The 21,373-nt window shown below is 41.5% G+C and overlaps 1 protein-coding gene across 3 annotated transcripts in view; it reads right to left on the bottom strand.

Moving 5' to 3' along the window:
• The window catches only part of GRID1 (glutamate ionotropic receptor delta type subunit 1), a 2,431,615-nt gene that overhangs the window by 366,472 nt on the left and 2,043,770 nt on the right, over positions 1 to 21,373 (bottom strand). For all 3 annotated transcript variants that reach the window (XM_086920133.1, XM_086920134.1, XM_086920135.1), the window contains exons 10-11: positions 10,084 to 10,281; positions 8,693 to 9,017 (exon numbers count right to left, since the gene is read on the bottom strand). In XM_086920133.1, coding sequence (XP_086776259.1) covers positions 8,693 to 9,017; positions 10,084 to 10,281 — 523 coding nt within the window. The remainder of the gene's footprint in view (positions 1 to 8,692; positions 9,018 to 10,083; positions 10,282 to 21,373) is intronic.

Here is a 21,373-nt window from a genome sequence, read left to right as displayed (position 1 = left end):
TAAAATAGTCTTGATCGTCATATATCCCAGGTCCACTCATACAGTCTCCCATTTATCTCCCCTCTAGGGGCGAAATAAGATGATCAGGCAAGGAATAGATAGCTTAGATAGCTGGGCCATGCAGATGTGGGCAAGCGCAGGTACACGTGGACACGAAAGGACAAATCTGGCACCTGCTCTGTCTATTTCTTTACTCTTGTTTTATATCACTCGAGCAAACTTAAATGATTGGTCTGGTGGCCTGAAAACTCGTGACTAGTGGATTATATTTGATTATATGCATACTTTACCAAATCAAGTTCAGCAAAGAGAGATTATTGGGCATTTAACCAATAGTGTATAGCAATTTCTTTTTAACCTTCCTTCATGTAAAATATGACATTTTATATCAAGTGCTGAGGCCCCTTTTACGCTTTTATTCTTTCTTTGTATTAAACTGCTGCCAGAAAGAATGAAATGATAAAAAAGCACAATCAATGAAAAAGATTAAACAAACCAGTAACCTCTGGGCTAAGAATTACAGAGCATCAAGTACAGAGTCCTAATCAGTGGGTGAAATATAATTTTATTGTGTATGAATAATAAAAAGCATCACAATATATAGCATCCATTTTAATGAAATGTAAACTGAAACAGAAAAACGTAAAAGAACAGGTATTTAAAATGTGGTAGTTCAACGTTTATAAAAGAGAGTAGATATTCAAATGGAGCTTGATTACAAATTGACTAATAAGGTGTTATATGTTCTAGGTGGCAGCATATTATGGATTTAGTTAATTCGTTTTGGATCTTGTTCATATCTGTATACAAATATAGTTGTGTTCAGATAGCAGCTAACAAAAAAGTCGTATTTGTTAATTGCAAAAATATTGTACATTGTCGAGTTCGTCTTGGATCCTATTCATATAGTTGACAAAATTATTGACTTGTAGTTCTCCAGTGTTGTTAAAACAGTAAAGCACTATCACCCCAAATTGCTACTCTTTATTGTACTTTCAAACTTTACATACAAGTAGTGGAGTAACAAAACTTGAAAGGGCCTCCCTGCAAACGAGTAGATGCAGACTTGTTATTCTTAAGGACCAGGCAATTGAAATCACGTTACAATTGTTCGCATAGCAGCCTTTGATTAGAAAAAAAAATGTTCAAGACAGCTACATTTCTTGAGATCTTTTAAGCAAGAAAGAAGGGAAATGTGTTTCTTCATAAAGGACTAAAATTATGATTCGGAATTTGCCCTGGCTTATAGGCGTTCCATGTTAAGGTCAGTTAAAACTTTAGCAAGTTATGTTTGTCACAGAGTGTTTGCTTCCAAACTTGAGCTGTCAAACTACTGGCATATGATGCCTCTGGGAGTGTTGAGCTTATCTTTCTTTATAACAAATGAAGATCTTGGTCGATAAGTCCAATTCCAGAAGGATTTGAGCTGAACTTTAAGATTGTGGGAGGTTACAAATTGCTCTAAATATTTTGTTCTACTCTGTGTTGAACCAGGCTTTTAACTTGTCAGGATAGGCTTCCATCCCATGAATAAATGATGGAATGATTTTAGTCTTGAATTCGTTGAAAAGAGGAATGGTTTAAGGCACATCGACATTTTCAGTAAGTGTTATCAAATCTAATCTTGATGTTGCTTTTCTTTTTTTTAGTCTTTCCAAATGTGCTCTATAGTCACCTTTTGTATGGAGTGTGACACACACTATTAGAAATTGTGTTTCTAGCTGTCAGAGGTATGCACCCTGTCCAAGCAGGAACCACAATCCTAGTCAAGGTAGGTTCTATTTTATTCTATTCTCATCTATTCTATAGGACTTATATATAAAGTTCAAGGCCACCCAGAAACTTCCCAGTGCTAGAACCACAAAAGCACTGGCCAATGTGCAATGGAAGGGGAGGGGGCTAACTCATGGATTAGCAGGTTTCAGGGCCTTTGTAAAAGGAAGTTCTCTGTCAAGTTTGGCGCACTCCAATCGGTAAAGATTTCCTAAGTTTGAGGTCCAGGTAGGCAACCAAGAAGCCTTCCCATCTTGATCTACGGATCTTTGGAACTGTCAGACTGTGATCCAAGGATTATCTTAGTAGCCTACCAGGGGTGTAGGGTGAGCCTAAAGATTGTCTCAGTCCTTTGTGTAGAGTGCTCAGTGCAAAATGCATAGTGCCTTCAACTGGACACGCTGTTCCATTGGAAGCCAATGGATTTCAACCAGTGCTTTTTTGGCAGACTAATGTCTCTGGATGTTCAGCAGAAGACTGGCAGCAACATTTTGAACAACCTGCAATCATTTTTGCACCTATTGTGGCGAGCTAAAATACAAAGAGTTGCCATAGTCAAGGCGTGAGATTATCAGGTCCTGAATAATCAGCCTTCTGAACAGGAAGGGTAGAAGGTCTAAAATCTTCCGGAGCATTCTGAGAAAGCTGTAGCACCCCGCAGCAAGCTTTTTAGCTTGACAGTCCACTGTGATGTTGTTGTCAGACCAGATGCCAAGGCTCTTTAACTTGCTTTTTTGTCTCGGAAGGCTTCCAAGACATTAGGCCAGGGTTTTGGTGTCTGGTTCTGACATTTTGTCCAGCAGCATGACCTCTGTCTTGTCTACATTGAGCTTAACTCTGCTATCCTACTGGCCACTTCCTGAAGGCAGGAAGCTTATTTGAGATGTAAATGTAAATGTGTGTGTCTTGTAAAGCGCACTGCTACCCGGAGGCGTCCTGGCGCTATAGACTGCTGGGGAACCCGTCCTGGCTTTCCCTGTGAGATGTTCCCTCCTGGGTATCTCCAAGGTGAAACCAGGCATCCCTGGCATTTGTGGGGGGCCGTTGTGGAGATGAGGCAAGCTAATGCCCAGAGTTGCCAAGTGTAATCCCTGATTACAGTAGGCACCGAGGCGAGAATTATCGAGTCCGCTGACCCTGGTTCACAACCCTGCCACGTCGGGAATTGAACCCTGGTCCCAGGCCGTCCTCTGCTTCTGGGTCTACCGCCTCTAACCAGTGAGCCACACCACTCCACAATTTGAACTGGGTTCTGGTAGGATTGACATAACTAATTGGGTGTTATCAGCATAGGAGACTAATAACAACCCAAAGGATGGCACAATTTCTCCCAAGGGGTGCATATATATGTTTAAACGGGTAGGGCTTAAGGTGGAGCCTGCTGCACCCCACAGCTCACCGGAAATCTGTCTGAGTAACAGGACTGGTCAAACAATTGGAAGGTTCTATCCTCAAGGAAAGACATAAGCCATTTCAGTGCCCTACATTCAATGGATGCATCTGAGATTCTCTGAGTCAGAATACGTGAGCAACAGTTTTAAAAGCTGCACTGAGATCTAAGAGAATAATGGCTGCGGATCCTCCTTGGTCCAGGAGCCATCTCAGTTCCTGCACCACAGTTAATAATGCTGTTTCAGTGCTGTGTTGGAGTTTGAACCCTATGTGAATGGAGTGGAGGACTTGGTTTGAGTTGAGATAGAGGGACATATACTCTTTTACATGTTTCTCTGGAAGTATGGACACTCCTGGCAGCAGAGAAATCGAGCTGTAGTTGCCCAGACATAGAGTGTGGGCTTTTTTAAAAATGGTTTACCACCACAGGCTTCCATTAAGAGGGGACTAGCCCACTGGTTAAAGACATATTCAGCATATCTAGAAGAACGGGAAAGAGGCTTTCTGATCTTTGTTCATGAATGTGGAAGGGGCCGGGACCGACAGGAGAACCTGACTACACTTTAGGTCTGTAAGGAGGCTAAGTGTGAGGTGAGAGAAGGCTAGGATCCATCTTCGGGGCACTCTAGGCAGTTACCCCTGCACAGAAGGCCATCCCGGTTAGGCATATCTGGAAATGAGTTGTAAATATCAATGATCTTCTTTTGAAAGAAGTATGCCAGGCTGCTACTGTGTTTCAGTGAGACGTCTGGTAAACAGCTGTCTAATTTAGGTTCAGTAATAGTTTTTAGAATCTGACAGATTTCTTTGGGTGAGTTAGAGGAGTTTTCAAACCTAGCAGCACAGTAAGAGGCTTGGGAAGTTCTAATTTCAGAGTGGTCATTTCTGATGGCTTTCCTATATTCGGATTCGCTTGCTTCATCATAGGATGTTCTCCAAATCCTCGCTCGGATCTTACCTTATTTTTAATGACATTAAGTGAGAGTTGAACTAAGGAGATTTATTGCCTTGCTGTACACCCTTGGGCCATCTCTCCGGTATAATCAGGTTCAAGGTGTCATTGATCTAACCTTTATATGTACTTGAGGACACAGTAATGTGGTCGGATGGTTCGGGTTTTGTTTCAAATCAGGGCAGCTAACCACTTCTTAAGATTTAACTCAGGTCAGTGCGTTCCTTCCACCTGGTCGACGGAGATGGGATAGGGGAGGGAAAGGCAGGGTAATGGGTACGAAAAGATGATCTGACCAAGTTATTGGCAGAGTACCTTGCACTTGTGGTTTGGTTTATTATTAAATATTAGATCAATATTGTGACTCTTCTCATAAGTAGAGTCCTCAACCAATTGAGTGAACTGTCGAAAGTTCCTTGAAGCACCATTGTTGGTTCCATCAATGTGTATAATAAAGGCACCCAGTAGGGTGAAATTGGCCTTGTTCATGGCCAGACTGGCAACCAGTTTGGAGAATGCCTGTAGGACTGGGGGGCTTGTAAAGTAGGATTTGTGAGAGGTTGGTGAACGAAATGGAAAAAAGAAGGTTTTCACAGTTTAGGAAGCTAAGAAGTGTAAAAGAACTCCTAAATGAGTCTTTGAAAATGATGGCTCACACGCTACTTCCCTTGCCAATCCGATCTAGCTGGGTGGTAAGGCTTGAACGACATCGGGTGAGGAACCCTCATGGAGCAAGGTTTCTGTTAGGAAAAACACATTTTGCTCAGATATCTAGTCATCCAAGCAGTTTTGCCAGGCCCTTTTCAATATATTTATTTGCTCTTTACTTGCAATCTCTACTTCTTATATTTTGTAGCTCGAAGGCAAACTCAACAGCACAGGCCGTGGATGCTTTTCTTCAACAGATTTCTCAGACCTCAATTACATGTTTCGCTCTTTTATGAAAATGGCATGCTTATTGTTCCAAATCAGATAATAATTAGGGTTACTAATGCAAATTTGTCGTTTCGAGAACTCCTCTCTCTCTCTCTATATGAACAAGCCTTGTGAGAAGGTGAAACGCGTTGGGCAACAGGCAAGCGTCAATAAAGTCACTGTAATCTTTTGAAAAACACTCAAGTGTGTGCTTTCCTACTCTTTTCAATTGAGCATTGGAAGTCTGTGGAATTTATGACCGGCTGGACCCTGCCGAAAGGAAAGGCACCCATGCAGAATAGAGCTCCAGCGTTAAAACAAGGAGTCAACACGGTTAAAAAAAAAAAATATATATATATATATATATATATATATATATATATATATATATATATATATATATATATATATATATATATAAAACGCTCCCAAAGTTCACCGTAGGGCAATCTGCGCACTCTTATGGACGGGTGAGGCTAGTATGGCGGTGACCCTTACTTAAAATCAGAGCTCCTGTTTCAAAAGAAACGCCTCACTCACGGGACACCATCAGAAGTGCATTTATTCACAAGAAACGTTTTCGGCGTGTTGCCTTCATCAGCTTGTTACATATGTTTGCACATTCTAACATGATGTTACTTTTAAACAGGTGAGTCTCTCATGATTGGGTGTGGCAATTTCACGGTGAAAGAGGACTGCTACCTCGAGACTGATGTCCAATCCCCCTGATGCATTCTGGGATTTGAGGTTTAATAAAGCGCTTGAGGGAACTGTATCCCGCCTGAATGGTATGTTTCCCTTCCATGCACGCTTTTTTTGCATGAATATTCAATGTCCCCTACAGGCTCACATCACCCTGAGTGATCAAACCTCCATTGTGCCAAGTATTTCACTTCCTTACGGTGTCCCTCGTCCAACCACCTGACCCTGCAGCACACGCCACTGGAGCTATACATATATATATTTTAACATTCCTATTCTCCTTCCTAATTTTAATCACTAAGTTAAGCAATATTACTCAAGAGACGGGCACTTACTTGTGACTAGGCTCACAGAGGCTGAAGCGAAGTCCCAGCACATGGAGTGTATTACTTATTAAATATCCATTTAATTTTTTTTCTTTTCCCTACATCTACAGCTGAGATGTAGACGAAGAAACGGGAGAAGCAAAATCTCCTTTTCATCTATTTCTAATTTAACTTCTAGTTGTAAACACGCCCATTCCAGTAGAAGGTCTATCATTGAAGTGCCTGCTCACTCACTCCCAGCCACAAATTGTATCCCAGAGTTGTTTGGGTGAATTTACCCAGGCAAAAGAGCTGATGGGGCGGTGGAGATGAAAAAGGTGAAGGGTCAGGCCTTAATATGCTACATTTTACATATAGTATTTCACTCATTGTTTGTTTTCTCCAGCAAATGCTTCTCCATGTTTCGCCCATGGCAGACCCATGGCAGAGCAGGGTCAAGCAGAAAAAGTCTTGAAGGAACTGCGAAACGTGTGCTGACAGAATGTGCCACCTGAGCAACTTTTATCACACTACTTTGAAATTTGTAAGAAAATTACATGGAACAGGTATTTCATCTGACTTTACTACGCAATGGCATATCTCAAGTACAATTTTACAGCTTTCTTTAACAATTGTTTGGCAGATAATGTGCAAATACTTTCGTGATAATGACGTGTATGTCTCTTCTATGGAACACATTTGCAAGTTTTGCTCAGGCCTAATCAACAGCCAATATGCTTGTCTGTTTTCTGTTCAGAAATAATGCCCATAGCAATCTTTCACATACTACTGAGTTAGAAATAATCAGTCAAAGTGAACAGCTAAGAACTTTCTGGACATGGACTTTTTCTTTGGCCCAAGAAAGAGAGACACAGGTGCAAATGTTTCGATCTTAGTGAACCAAAAAGCAGACATGTAGCATACTAGGGCCTCATTTATGAAAAGTGACGCATCTTTGCGTGAAAACAGCGATGCGTCACTTTTCACTGTGCACTTCTTACGACATTCCTGATGCGTCATATTTAATGTATGACGCATCATGTCGCAAGAAGTAACAGATACGTCAGTATTTCTGACGTATCTGTAAGCGCAAAAGTGACGCATTGCTGGAGTGTGTCACAAAAGTGACGCAACTCCAGCAATGCGCCCTTTCACATGGGGAAAGCCCCATGTGAAAGGGCTTGCGTCAGTCTTACTCCTGCTGTGAGGCAGGCGCAAGATTTTGACGCAACAGCGTCCTAAAAGTGACGCAGTGAAATCTCATAGATTTCACTGCGTCACTATTACGAGGCTTTTTGCGGGGGAACGCCCCCTCTGCATACATTATACCTGACGCAGGTATAATGTGGCGCAGGGGTTTAAAAAGTGACGCATCTACCTAGATGCGTCACTTTTTAAATATGGCGCAACAAGGCGCATTTTTTACACTGCTGGTGCGTCACAAAAATATAATAAATAAGGGCCAATGATTTCTAATTGCCCTTTCTGTGGTGCATGCGCATTCAGATTAGATGATGCAGCTGTAAACGCCTTATCTACATATACTTTGCACAGGGGTGCACTATTGAATATTGCCTCTGTGGAATTAACACATATTTACTATCTCATTCTGGAAACCATTGGGAACCAATATGGCGACACTTGATGTATACATTGTCCCAGCCATGATAATGTCCAAGACGTGAAATATTTTATTTTCCCAAACAGTTATTTTTTAACTTGCCATTGGAAGGATCAAAAAACTAGTGATATGTTAGGGTGCTTTTACACCAGACAAACTGTTCTAAATGTAATAATTGGGGCTTTTTACACTCACTTTGCTGTAATACATTTCGTCAGAGTTTTAATCAAGTTGTAACGACTTCCCATGAAGAACAGGCTTAGTTTTATTTTTAGGGTTAACTGGTCTTATGACACTTACGGCCCGACTTGTAAAGCAGCCCACCTAACTACATTCACGAAAATGACCAATTGAAAGTGAGTTTTTAGAGCAGTGCCATTTCCACCGATAAAATGAATTTCAAACGAGATGTGTATTATAATCGGGAAACACTTTGATATCTAAAAAATACTGGAAAAACAAGGTGGGCTTAGGCATTAGCTATCTATATCTCACTTGACACTTACTTTTTACATTTTACATTTGATATTATAATAACAATATTCATACATTACACATTTTAAGTATATTACTTAAGGCTTGCTCCTACCTAATAGAAACTCCCCTTTATTTAACTTCACTGACTTGTTCTGTATCCGTACACAAGCAGGATGACATAGGAAATAGCATGATTAAATATAAATTCGGAGCTCCCACTTCGTAAATATTTTTCCTCAAATCAGATGGATTTTTGATCAAGAACAGATGGGATCACAGTCTCGGTCATTCTTTATCCTATTGTAACTGACCCCAAGGGCCGGTGGCATACATAGAATTAATTTCAATTTGGTAGACAGTAGGCTTTGACGACCTAAGTTTGCGATTTCATTTTCTGCCCAATATGATGACATTACCTGAGGAGACATGAACACTCTCCGGTTTCTAAAGGCATTGGAGGGATGGAATGCGATAACTCCAAAAAAGAATAATGTACACAGTGAAGAATATTATTTTGACTACTAAAAAGTGAATCTGGGGATTACAATACTGTACCTTGCTGGACGAAGGCTCCATATACGATCCAGATGGCGCTATGCAGGGTGGAGGAGGCCGAAGGACTGGCTTGCGGAGAGCTTTGTGCTCTTACTGCTTGGATTCGATTCAGAACAAATATCAGGACACCGACCACAGGGATAGCAGCAGCAATGCATGCCCACACAGCAAAATCGAAGGGGGCGAAGAGAGAAAAAATATTTATTTTCTCCTCAGGTTTCTTGATGAGGATTCCAACTGAATAATCCATGTAGCGCTTGCTGAAATCCACAACACTCTCGCGTTCTGGGGTGATGGTGATTGCTGAGATGGCCATGTCGGCTCGCTGCAAGAGAAATGGCAAAATCACGTACATGTTTAAGGCTCTTCACTAGTGATTTCTTGGGATTGAAGTTCAACTGCAATGAGTTCTACTACTTATCCGTAAAATAGAAATTACATATACATGGTCATTTAGATTTGCATGGGTTTATCTTGGTAAAAATGAGACTCAGGTGTGGCCCATGCAGGTAAGAGAGGTGGGCGTTGGGGCAGGGATAGGGGAGGGGATTCGACAGAAATTCACGAGGAAAAATTATATAAATAATTAATTTGCTCTCCTCTTCGTCTGTCGAAATCCCGCCACCCGGCCCCAACACCTCACCCCTCTTACCTGCAAGGGCTGCTGATGATGAGACTATGGCTTGATGGCTACTCATTCATATCTGCTACATTTCATACCTTCAGAAACAATTATCCTGTATTCGATAAAGAAATAGGGATTGATATATCCTTTCATGTCATCCTTACAAATGTACCAGGGACCAAATAAAAGCCCATATTATGATATTTGCAATAAAGGTAGGTTCATATTGCGTCTATGTTACCTTGTAAATTGTTTATATTCTCACATTTTGCTATTTTACCTCTATTTCATTCTATAAATCAAATTATATCCTGGCTCTTGATTGCAAGGAATGTGTTACTACTGCTCCACTACAACAAAGGCAAGAATGATTCCTTCAATTCCTCATTCTTAATGAAAAAGTTATCATTAGACATAGTACTTTCACGATTGCTCTTATTAAAAGCGAAGCCCTTGTACAGAGAAGATTTTTCCCTTCTTCAGACTCAAAAACATTTGGTACGAACTGAAAGGCTATATCAAGAGCACACATGAGAGCTCAGAGCACTCATATGAGCAAACCTACTGCAATTATATCTTAAAAGCACAAGTCACATTTAATTCATCAGTTGTAAACCATCACACACTACATTTTGTCACTTGATGAAAAAACAAACAAGGCCCACTTGAGAGAAGCCATCAAAGAAAGTCCAATTGTTTTCCATCCTCTCACCAACAACTACCTGACTGTGTAGGATGATGCATGAAATGTAGATTTACTTCCTACCTTGTTAATGAGGTCCCCAATCATACCATTCCAGGAGCCATTGGGGAGGTGGTGGCCATACTTTCCATCCCCTACTTGATAAATTTCATATTTGAAGCCCAGGTTTTTGGCAAGGGCATCTAGAACATCGATGGAGAACCCTTTGTACCGCTTTGGCTGACCAAGTATATTTTCTGCCACCATCACAAATGGTTCTTCCTAAAAAAAGAAAAAAGGCATTTAATATCATATTAAAGCTTTGCTTACCTCTATTATTAAATTCAATCCTGTCAATGAACAAATTGTATGATCATCTTCACCTTCACTGAAATGGGATATAATTGAAATTAGTTACTTATTTTGATGTATGTAGAGAATTACAAAGTCAGCGGAGTGCTCTGCATATAATATAACACTGTACTTTAACATTAGAATCGCATAGCGACCGAATGGTAACAAAGGTAGAGACGATTTAGTAAAGTAACTCAGGGTTGAAGATACAGAAGAGTAAAGCCTACTAATGAAAATTCTTTTTAAACAGAGACTCTTACAGTGATAAGGAAACACAAAATGTTCTGAAAATGCCTAAAGGACAAAGACATTAGGAACTATTTATACTCTCCAACTATTCTTGGCGCTGCAATTGTCTTCAAATAGAATGGGGTATCAAAAAGGCAGAGGATTAGAGGCGCCTTCATATTGAGACAAAGGAGACGCAATTGGGGTCAGTCTATCTGGAACAAAGATGGTGGCTCATCAAAAGCACTGCCATCTTACTGAACTTTAAAGATTGCCGTCGGCGGAGCTACAATGATTCTAAATGAGCGCTAAAACAAATCTATTTCTTGCTCTGCTCTAAATACATCACATTTCTCCAAAGTGTACATTACTTGCTTCTTCAGTTGAAGCACGTTCTTGGCAAAAGTCTTTGTACTTGTGCTCTATTGGAAATAAGTTATTGAACTTGAAGGGATGATCTAGTGTACACATGTCCAATAGTCAGAATATTGGGATAGAGCCTGAAAATAAAACTGCTCGGTTGAAGTTGCTACAAAAACAACACAGACAGATGCTCACAGTAGACATTATGATAGGAGAATGGGGACTTTGAACCGCTGACATTTTCAACACGTCATACATTGATGATGGATATGAGTGTGTGTTCATATCTTATGAGCTGCTCTTGTTTCATAGCCAAAACTTGGTTTTATCTTTATAGATGAATGCCACATATGTAAAAGTACTGGCCATGAGCAAAGCTGTTAAGATTGCTGGGCAAACTTTCAGAAGCAAATTGTGGTATTTTGCAGAAAAACTCATTACATTGGCGCCTTGTGTTCTAAAGTCACACGTGTAAGTAAGTTCGTTGTTTTTTGATTCATTAAAATCATACAAATAAAATCTTAAAAGAGGGCAACATATTTGAAACTTCGATACAGTGTTACTGATTTGCAATAAAAAAACAAGAATTACATGAGCTTACTAGGGACCCAGGGCGGACACCCGTGAATTCTGTAATTGGTCCATCTGACACATTCAAGTTGAACTGAACGCACGTGGTTAAAACTTCATGCTGATAACTGAATACGTGGATTCGTGCCATGACAGATATAAAAGCTCAAAGTGCTGGTGCAAAGAGCATGTAAACTGTCAGAGTGCTTTCGGGCCAGACTCGGAACATGTGCGTTTGAAGCCTTTTTCTTAGTCCACTACTGTCTTTAATGCAGCAGGTGACAGCTTTTGAGGCGTTCATTTTGCTGTTCCGTGACATGTCTGGAGTGGGAGGAGAGAGACGGGGACAAAAGACCTCGATGAACAGACTGATTTCACACGAGGTACAAGCCAAGCTAACTTCAGAATATGCTTGCTATGAGACATTTTCTGCTCATACCAGTCACCTCACCTGCTGAAAAAGAGCCTGTTTAATCCAGTGCTCTTCACTGCATCATGGTAAAACTCTGTCTGGCCACTTCCCTTTGTCAATGTTACAAATCAGAGATCGAAGGGGCTGGCTCTTGCTCTTTAAGGAGGATGGAATAAAGGCACTACTATTCTATAACATAATCACTGCCATTAGGACGCTTCTTGAAAGGGATTGTGCTAATGGGGTGATGCATTGTAAATCTTTGATGTCCAGTCCTGCCAAGCGTCACGCAACAGGTGTAACACTCACGCATTTCAGTGCGGTGATCCGCATCACCGCACTGAATGCATTTGTCACGCATTTTTGCCACCTGTGCCAGTGCGCCAGCAGCTCCTGTGCCCGGGTTCTCTCTACAGTTCTCGAGAGTGCTGCTTTGCCGACTAGTGCCTAACAGTTAACCAGACACTGGCAGCTGAGCTCTCTTAGCTGCTCTTGAGCTGGGGCGCTGCGCTACAATGTATCTCTGGGCTCTGCCAGAGTCCGACGACTGTGTACTGTTGCCCTGGAAACTAGAGAATGCAGCGATTTGGAGCAGTCTCGGGGGGCCGGCCGGCGCCCGGGCTGCCCGCGCAGTCGATACAGCCTCAGAGCTGTCAATCACGGGTGGCGCACCACTGGGTCAGGATTATTAATCCGGATGTGCCGGCCTGGGATGAGCCGTCACGTCCAGAGGAAGCAGGAAGTTCAGAAGCCGTGGGTGATTAGAGTTCAGGTTGCGGCGCACGCATCTCTCTCAAGCTGCATCAACTCTCCTCTGCAGGCAGTTCGCACCAGACCGGGTCCACCCAGTGCTAGGTCACAGCTTGTTCCTTTTTTCCTTTCAAGTGCAGTCGATTCAGAAATAGGTGACCCGCAGGGATTACACCGCTGACCGGCCGCCAGGACGATATTACTAGCTGCCCGACCCCTGTTTTATTCACGAGGAGTCAGGACCGCCGCAGACCGATTACTGTGAGGACTTGGAGGCCGCAGGCAGGGCAGAAAACGGTCTGAATAGCGGCCTTGCCTGAACCCAGCCGGCCTGCTGTGGCACAGCCAGCCCTTGCAGGCCAGAGAGAGTCACCGCGGCGCCTAGGGGCACCACCCGCCGCCTGCAACTCACCAGGCACACACACTCAAATCATCTGCCGACGGTCCCAAGTACGTACCAGCCAGAGCCTGTGCAGGTTGGGGCCGAAGGCAATTAAAGCGCACTTAATTAGAATAAGAATAGCAGGATCTTGGACCTGCAGATAGCACAAAAACATTGTTAACAGTATGATAGACACAGATTTTTCCCCAGATGACGAGATGCCAGCTCCTACTTTCTGCGAGTTTCACAGACTCATGCCAACGTGCCATGTTTCTACACCTGACATACATGCCTTTCTAACCCTGGTGCTTTGTGTCACAAAGACTTCACAAGGAAGAGGCAGTAAACAGGAATGTCTGGCTGTAAGTTCTTTTTTGTTTGTTGTGGTTTCCGTTTCTCACCCTTTCAGTACCTCTCAGCAGAACATAGGCTGTGGGTACAAAGGCAGGGCACGCATAACACAGAGACCCGTGTCTTCCACGGTGCCAGGGAGTTCTGGCTCCTGGGGCCCCCTCATCCACATTTCATCTTCGCCTTGAAAATATCTCTTGGGCCCCTCAGCGTTTGGATCAACCCTTCGACGTCATCGGGATCAATGGGTGTGTGACATCATTCTTCAGCCCTAGGCATTTTTGTGAATCTGTCAGTGATTATACGTGTATCAAGCAGCCACGTCCATCAGGTGATCTGACAGACAGCAGAAAGAAGCTCTGCAACCTCCCCTTCAAGGTGGGTATCACCTGCGTGTATCCCATTCCACTAGCAGGAGAACACAGCAATTACGATCCTCGTGGCACGTCTGTCCGGCGCTCAGGAGGACTCTATTACACAGATGCTGCCTCATGTCGGACGAGAGTTGCCCTGTTCTCCACCTGGGGCTGTAGTTTATTAGACCATGTTATTTCTGGTCCTGATGCTCCATTATTTCCCTCAATGATATTGTGTCTGGTACCAGGTTATTGCCCAGTGAAGTTAGTGCAGCAAATATAGGTCGCATCCGTGTAGCTGCACATTAGAGCAGGAGGAAACCAACGTAACCTGTCCCCAGCCCACTGGGCTGCGGCGCCGCCTCAGCAGCTGCTGTGAGGAGGAGTCTGCAGGCGGCACGACAAGTGCCAGAGAGTGAGCGCAGGTAAAGCATATTTATCCTAATTAAACTAAGTAAACATTATTTGTGCCACAAATGATGTGTTAATTGCTTATAATGCTAGTAGACTGTGCAACTTACTCTTTTAATATACAATTCAGTTACTCAGTGTGTCCCTTTTTTTAAAAAGACATTACAGCCTGGGGCTGGGCGGTGACCCCTAGGCTGTGAGTGTACCTCTCCTGCCCTTCGATTTCTGGTGCTTTGCTGAAGTTCTAAGACCTTCTTAGTGTTTCTTGTTGCTCAAATGGGTGTAATGTCTAATGTTTAAGTGTTTCCCTGGTCTTCATTGCTTAATTTTGCCTGTGACAAAGTGTCACTCATAGTCGTTGAAATGTCACTCATAATGGCACTGAAATTATGAAAATGTCACACACAGCGATTTGAAACCTTGGCAGCTATGGATGTCTATGCTGGGATGTTGGGGGTTAGCATGTAGTGTAGAACGTTGGTTATGGCATTTGCGGTGCGGCAGTTGGAAGGAGGGCAGGTTTGGAGATGCCTTGGTGTACGGTGTGTGGGACTATTAATAAGTATAACTTCAGCAACTAAATGGAGTCTGGAAACATTCTTTAAAAAGTGACAACGAGGTTAAAAAGGACATATTTTCACCCAATGCACCTTTATTTTGTATGAAGACTGAAGGTGGATGTACGTTAACGGTGTAGATTGAAGTAAATGGTGTGCAAAAATTCCCCAAATCTGCACCAACTACAGTGCAGCAGAAAAATTGTTTACACTGTCACGAATCTCGGCGACTTTATTGGCAACCATCTTTACCATTACAGTTCCAACGGTCACCCTCCATGGTAACCAGCTGTCGGTGCCAGCGTCAGCCCGAGATGTCAATGACGTCAGTCACCAAGTGCATGCAATTGATGCAGACGCTTCCACGCGAATCGCCAATTCCGTCGTATGTGTGCCAGTGACGTCAGCCCGTCCCTCGGATAGGTTGCAATAACGTGACCCAAGGTCACACAACATGCCACCATCTTGCTTACTTCCTTCACATAATTGCCTCAGCTAGTACAGGATGGTGCAAAAGGTAGGAGAGGCAACTTACACAAACAAAGCTATCTAAAAAATGATCACGTTGATTGATGCAAACAAGGTCCTATTTAATATTTATCAAATAACTTGCATGTTTAAGGCAGTACAGAATAACTTTCCGGTGTTGCAAATATTATCAACTGAATTTGGTGGTAATGTGGGAACCAATACATTTATTTCTATTACATAATGTTAGCATATTGGTTATCTTGTTACATTATCAGTAATATGAATGAATGAATGCCTTTATTTGTGCGGTTCATCAACACCACTACAAAACGCAGCATATTTAAATGGAGAAAAACAGCTTTTAGAAATATAAAATTATAAATACTTGTTCAAGAAACTATCAAAGTCTCCAATTGTTAAGGTTTATAAAATAAAACAGTGTTCTGTAAGAGACCATATTGGCGCTGGAAATCAAAGTTTCGGTGAAAGCTGGACAACCGCGTCTCGGGCCCTCCCTTCTAAAGAACTCCAGAGGTTGCGCCTCACTCAACGTGTGGAACGGGGCCCTTCAAGAATGAGCGGGTGAAATGAACAAATTTCCCAAAGCTGGCCATATGTTTTACAATATCCAAAGTATAAAGTTATTGGACTGCTTCTTTTGGTTTACAGTGCCCAATTGGAGGAGGATCGGTCTAAGGTCAATTCTAGGAGCTGGCTGAAGGGATGGACAACAGAGTCGAATATGGGCCAAAGATTCTCGTTTATAGTTACAGAAGCGGCACTCCCTTATGCCCGGCCTTACATTCACAGTTGGGTATAGTTCTTTTAAGGGAAGGGGATGTAATCTGGCAGCTAAAATCCTGTGTTGGGCTTGCCTCCCCACGGCCTGCCTGAGATGTAGTTTCCGACCGGTCCGTGTATGTGGGAAGCTTTGGGTCTCGTGAAAGTCTCTTGCTGCCAGGGATTCCATATCCAAAGTATGAGTGCGTAAACGCAATTGCTTTTTAATTGTTGCTTTAATAATAGAGTAGTTGGTTTTACTAGGGTCCCAATTCTCTATAGCAAGCTTCAGAAGGTCTTTAGCTAAGTCAAGGAAGGCGCACCATGCGTTCTTGATTTGTGCGACAATCGATTTTAAGGCGGCCTTCATAGAATTTGCGGGGGCCGCCATAGTTAAAAAGAAATATTTTGCGAGTGTCGCCAGCTCTTCTAGCTTTTGTTGATTGTTTGTTGACTATCAGTATTACAAATTATCTGAAAGCAGCAGTTCAAGTAAATATGTCTGCTGGACACTCCTTAAATCTACCAACTCCACAAACATTGTTACCTGCTAAGGGGGAGCCTTTTTTGAGGTCGCAAGATTGGAAAGAATATTGCTGAAGATAAAGGGCTTTGCCTAGCTGAAGATTTTAATGCTAAGCTCCCCTTGCAGGCTTCCTCACTGAGCACCCACTGTATTGAGGCCTTAGGCACACCTGAATGTTTTTTGAATAGCACTAAAACTAGAGGATCTAAAATGATGGAGTGCCTGGCTGCACACGACTTAAAAAATGTAATGAATATAGCAAGTAAAAATTACTTTTCCATCCCCACCTTTAGAGGTGGAGGCTGCTGCACTACCATAGATTATTTTTATGTCATCTAGCTTAGGGGAGCATAGCTGCATGGGAAATGTGTCTTAGTGCACTATGAAGAATACAACCCCATTGAGGTAGTATTGCGACAACCTCCCAAGTCTAATTACAGAATAGATTGCGCTACTAAAAACCTCCAACTGATGATGTATGGAGAGTCAAAGAACTGGCCCAACTTTTTTTTATAAAGTGATCAGGGAGAACCCGACAGTGACTGAAGCTTGTTGAGTTAAGGCTGATAGCGAACAACAAGTAACTGGTGCCTTTATCTAACTTTGTTTTAATATAAGGTGAATGTTACTGAGACCTCTGAGCCCAACCGATAATAAGCCCAGGTGGTTTGACAAAGTATGTTTTAAGGTTAACCAACAGTTACTTAGGGCCCTTAGGGCAAAACCTAGGGACCTACAGGAAGTTACATCTATACGTAAGGAACATAAAGCAGTCATCACTAGGAGAATGAGGAATGTTTTAACTGAACAATGGGACACACTGGTGTCTAATACAAACAACAGCTGAATGTTTTGGTCTTCTATATCTGATATGAGACGAATGCACCAGGGACTGACCCTGAAAAATTGTCACATCACTGGTAACTTATTGAAGGAGCATTTTACAAGTATTCAAGCCACTATTACGGAGGAGTATGAAATCTGTATGGTCCAGAGCTGTACAGAAGTCTCAGTTTTATTGAGCGAAGTAGAGAATGCAATAGAACAAAGAACAGGTTACAGAGCCCCTAGCAGGGAAGGGGTTCCAATCGACCTTATGAATCATAACCCTGATTTCTGAGTGCCTTTATCAATGAATGTTTTTAACAATCTTATTCACTCCCCATTGCCGACCATATGGTCAACCTCTACGATAGAGCCTATCATTAGAAAGGGTGACTGCATGCAGCTGGGCCATTACAGACCCATTTCCTTAATAGACTCAACATTAAAAATATTAGTAAGGGCCTGTACAACAGGATTAAGGATTGGACAGAGGAGAAGCACATTCTTTACCGTTACCAATGTGGATTCCAAAGTCAGGTCAGGATCATCGAACAGTGTTTAAATTTGACCTTGATAATAGGAAGTATACTGTGGCCAGACAATGCCCTTTGCATTTGGCTTTAATGGATTTGACTCCAACGTTTGATTCTGTATATCGATCAAAGCGGTGGTCAAACCTTCATTTATGTGAAAAGGATGAAGCACTGGTGCAATTTTTAGCGTGCTCGCACAGGGACATGCAGGCACAAGTCAAATAGAGCATTCATAGGGAGGTCTCTAATGATATAGGAGTCTTTCGAGGAGTAAGACAGGGGTGTGTTTTATCCCTGCTTTTTATTTATCTTATATATCAATAATCTCCAACTCAGCCTAACTACCACTACTACTGACATCCCAAAAGTCAAAGTCAAAGGCTATCCCCTTCCTTCCCTCTTGTATGCGGATGATGCTGTGTTAATGGCACACACTCCAAGAGCCTTGCGCCACCTAGTGCATGGATTTGTGGACTTTATGGGTTATTTAGACATGCACACAAATTATGTTAAATCTTATATCATGTCCTGCGGGCGCAGAAAATGATAGCTCTTCACTCTTGCCATTGGGGAGAACAAATTAAAATTCACTTGCATTTTTCTTTACTGAGCACTTACTTTCGATGCTGCAGGTTCAGGGTAAAGAAATTAGGTTCTGCAGAAAAGTCTTAGCAGCCCCCATCTCCTTGTCCCATTTTATTTGCCAGAATGAACTGGGCCTTTCATATATGAAAGATTTTGTTAAGGTCCAACCCCTCTTACAGTGTGGAAAATAAGGAGGGTAGTCATTCGAGAGATATTATTAAAGACTGTTTCAGTTGGGACAAGGGTCTTGCGATCCCCTGGATAGCAGGAATGGAGGCAAGTCTTCGCAAGATTGGCCATCAGCATGTATTTACTGACCCTCAGCACTCTATTGGTAAGAGCAAAAACCATCTTTAGCAAGCTTTGTATTATTTTCTCACACTGAAAGAATGATTATGGAAACGAGGAAGTCGACAATGGTAGCCTATCTGAAGATGAGAACAGTTAGCCAAGTTACAAGATATCTGTTTGGACATAGGGCCGGAACCATCAAAATTCCTGCAGTGCTTCCCTCTGGTTTTCAAAGAACTCTTGATCTGACACCTTGCCTCTGTGATGGGAGATCTAGGCAAACCACACTGAATTTCCTATTCTTTTGTGTATTTTATTAAATGTACACTAAGCAGGTCTTACTTCCCCTTATAAAGAGACATAATATTAATGATTTTGAGGTAGCTTTTAATATGTTATATCAACTTTCTGATGAAAAGGAATCTGCTCATGTAGGCACTTTTTTTGAGAACGACATTGCGAGCCCATAGCTCTATGCATATTGATTAATCTGGACTAATTGATTATGCTGCTAAGAATTGTGATTGCACTTAAGACAAATATCCTTTTAAAATGATTGGTATTATACATTGCACATTACTATGTATGTATTTGTTTTTATTGCATATGTCTGAGCTTTTATGGATACTTTGTATAACCAAATAAATATTTTGAACTTGAACTTGGAAAGAATATTTTTTTCAATTATATTGAGACATTTGAGGAGGAAGATTTCACTATAGTAAAACACAAACAATTGAAGAAGGGTCTGCGGGAAATTTAAAGACCTGCCCAGTTCGTATCCCCCTAACTATAATCCTAACAACAAAAAGAACCGGGGGTCTATAACGGAGCTACAAGTACTCCGAGCTGCTGCAAAACTCCTACATAAGTGAGTTAGGCGCTAATAGAGCTATATAAGTCTCTATATCAGAATGTGTGCCAGAACAAACCTGTCGAAGGATTTCACACCTGTAAAGAAAAAGAAGATCTTATTCCACTACTTAGGTCCAGGAGTTTTAAAAACATATAATGAAATAGAAAAGGAAGTCAGGCACGGTGGAATTGGCGATGTTTTCACACATGCTTTGGAAGACCTGAATGCACATTTTTCACCATTGGTGTATGAGGGTGTGGATCAATATACATCTTTTCAGCACAAGCAACTAAAAATGGAAACTTTGGATAATTATGTGTCAGCACTTATACATTTAGCAATTACTTGTTGGGTTGGTGGATTTCAAGAGGAATTTGTGATCAAATCAAAATGCACGCCTGCAATCCCAATATACAAGATAAACTATGGGTAAATGAAGAAGCACCATTGAAGTAAGTTATCGCATTAGTAACAAAGGCAGAATGAATGGGCAGGTGTGTGACAGCTGTAGTGGATAACCGGAAAGATTCTAAACAGGTTCATTTAAATAAAGCAGTCAAAAAGGTGAAAAGTAACTCTTTCATAATTGTTACACATGGTTTAGGTGATGGCAAAACCAAAAACAAAAAAAGAAGCTAAGTTTGAACCAAGGAAATGTTACAGATGTGGCAGTGTAGAACGTTTTGCATTTCATAAGATATGTCTGGCTAGGAACAAAAATGTTCTGTATGTGGTATTATGGGACACTATGTAAGAGTGTGCAGAAAAGATTTGAACAACAAGGTACAATTTATTCAAAGAATATCAGTCAAGTTCTGATCAGCAAGCAGGAGATTCTGCACAAATATTTTTTTTGTTGCATTGAATATGATATTCTTAATATTGAACATTCTATAAGGGAAAAAACAATGTGTGAGTTAAAGATTGGAGGTGTAATTTTAAAGATTTACCATAATCAATAAAAAATATTTGGAATGATATATTTGTAAGAGAGTCTGGAAGCAGTTGGAAGTTTTGGATGTGAAAGCCAAAAGTTATACTAGGGAGAGCATTGACTTAATTGGATTTCACATTTAGAGCTTGTATTTAAAGGGAGGAATGCTGTGTTCAAATTGTATGTTGCAGAGAAGGGTCCTTCAGTACTTGCTTGGATGGTTTAACCAGCGGGATTTAGGAATAATACTGAATTCAATAGCTCTGAGCCTCTGTTGTCCATAAACACTGAGTATGCTGTACGATTACCTAACGTTTTTTCTGGAAAGGTGGGACTTTAAAATTGAACTCAAATCAGTAGCAAACCAATGTATTCAAGGAAGGCATATTCCATTTTCTGTCAGGACGGAGGTGACACAAGAATTGAAAAACTTGGCTAGAAAGGCATAAATGAAGACGTAGAATCAGCAGAATGGATTTCTCCCTTGGTTGTAGTGAGACTGACTAGCAGTAAAATTAGATTATGCGTAGATCTAAGAGAATTGAATCAAAATATAATTGTGGATCAGTATTCATTGTCCAGAAGTAATTTGATGTTTGCCAATAAAAAATACATTAACTGGTTTTCACACTGGATTTATAATCTTCCTATCATCAGATACTATTACACCCAGATTGTAAAAAATAAATTGACGACATTTATTACACCAATTGAATGTTTTCAAATTCTAAGAGTACTGTTTGACCTGAGATTGGCTGCTGCGATGTTTCAGAGACTCATCAGCAATTTGTTTGAGGGCATTAGAAGTGTAATGTTCTTCCAGAATGATAATAGGAAAC

Source organism: Lissotriton vulgaris, chromosome 5, assembly GCF_964263255.1.
Source record: "Lissotriton vulgaris chromosome 5, aLisVul1.2, whole genome shotgun sequence".
NCBI lineage: Eukaryota > Metazoa > Chordata > Amphibia > Caudata > Salamandridae > Lissotriton > Lissotriton vulgaris.
The sequence above is the reverse complement of the archived record's forward strand: the minus strand, read 5'-3'. Positions and strand labels throughout refer to the sequence as shown.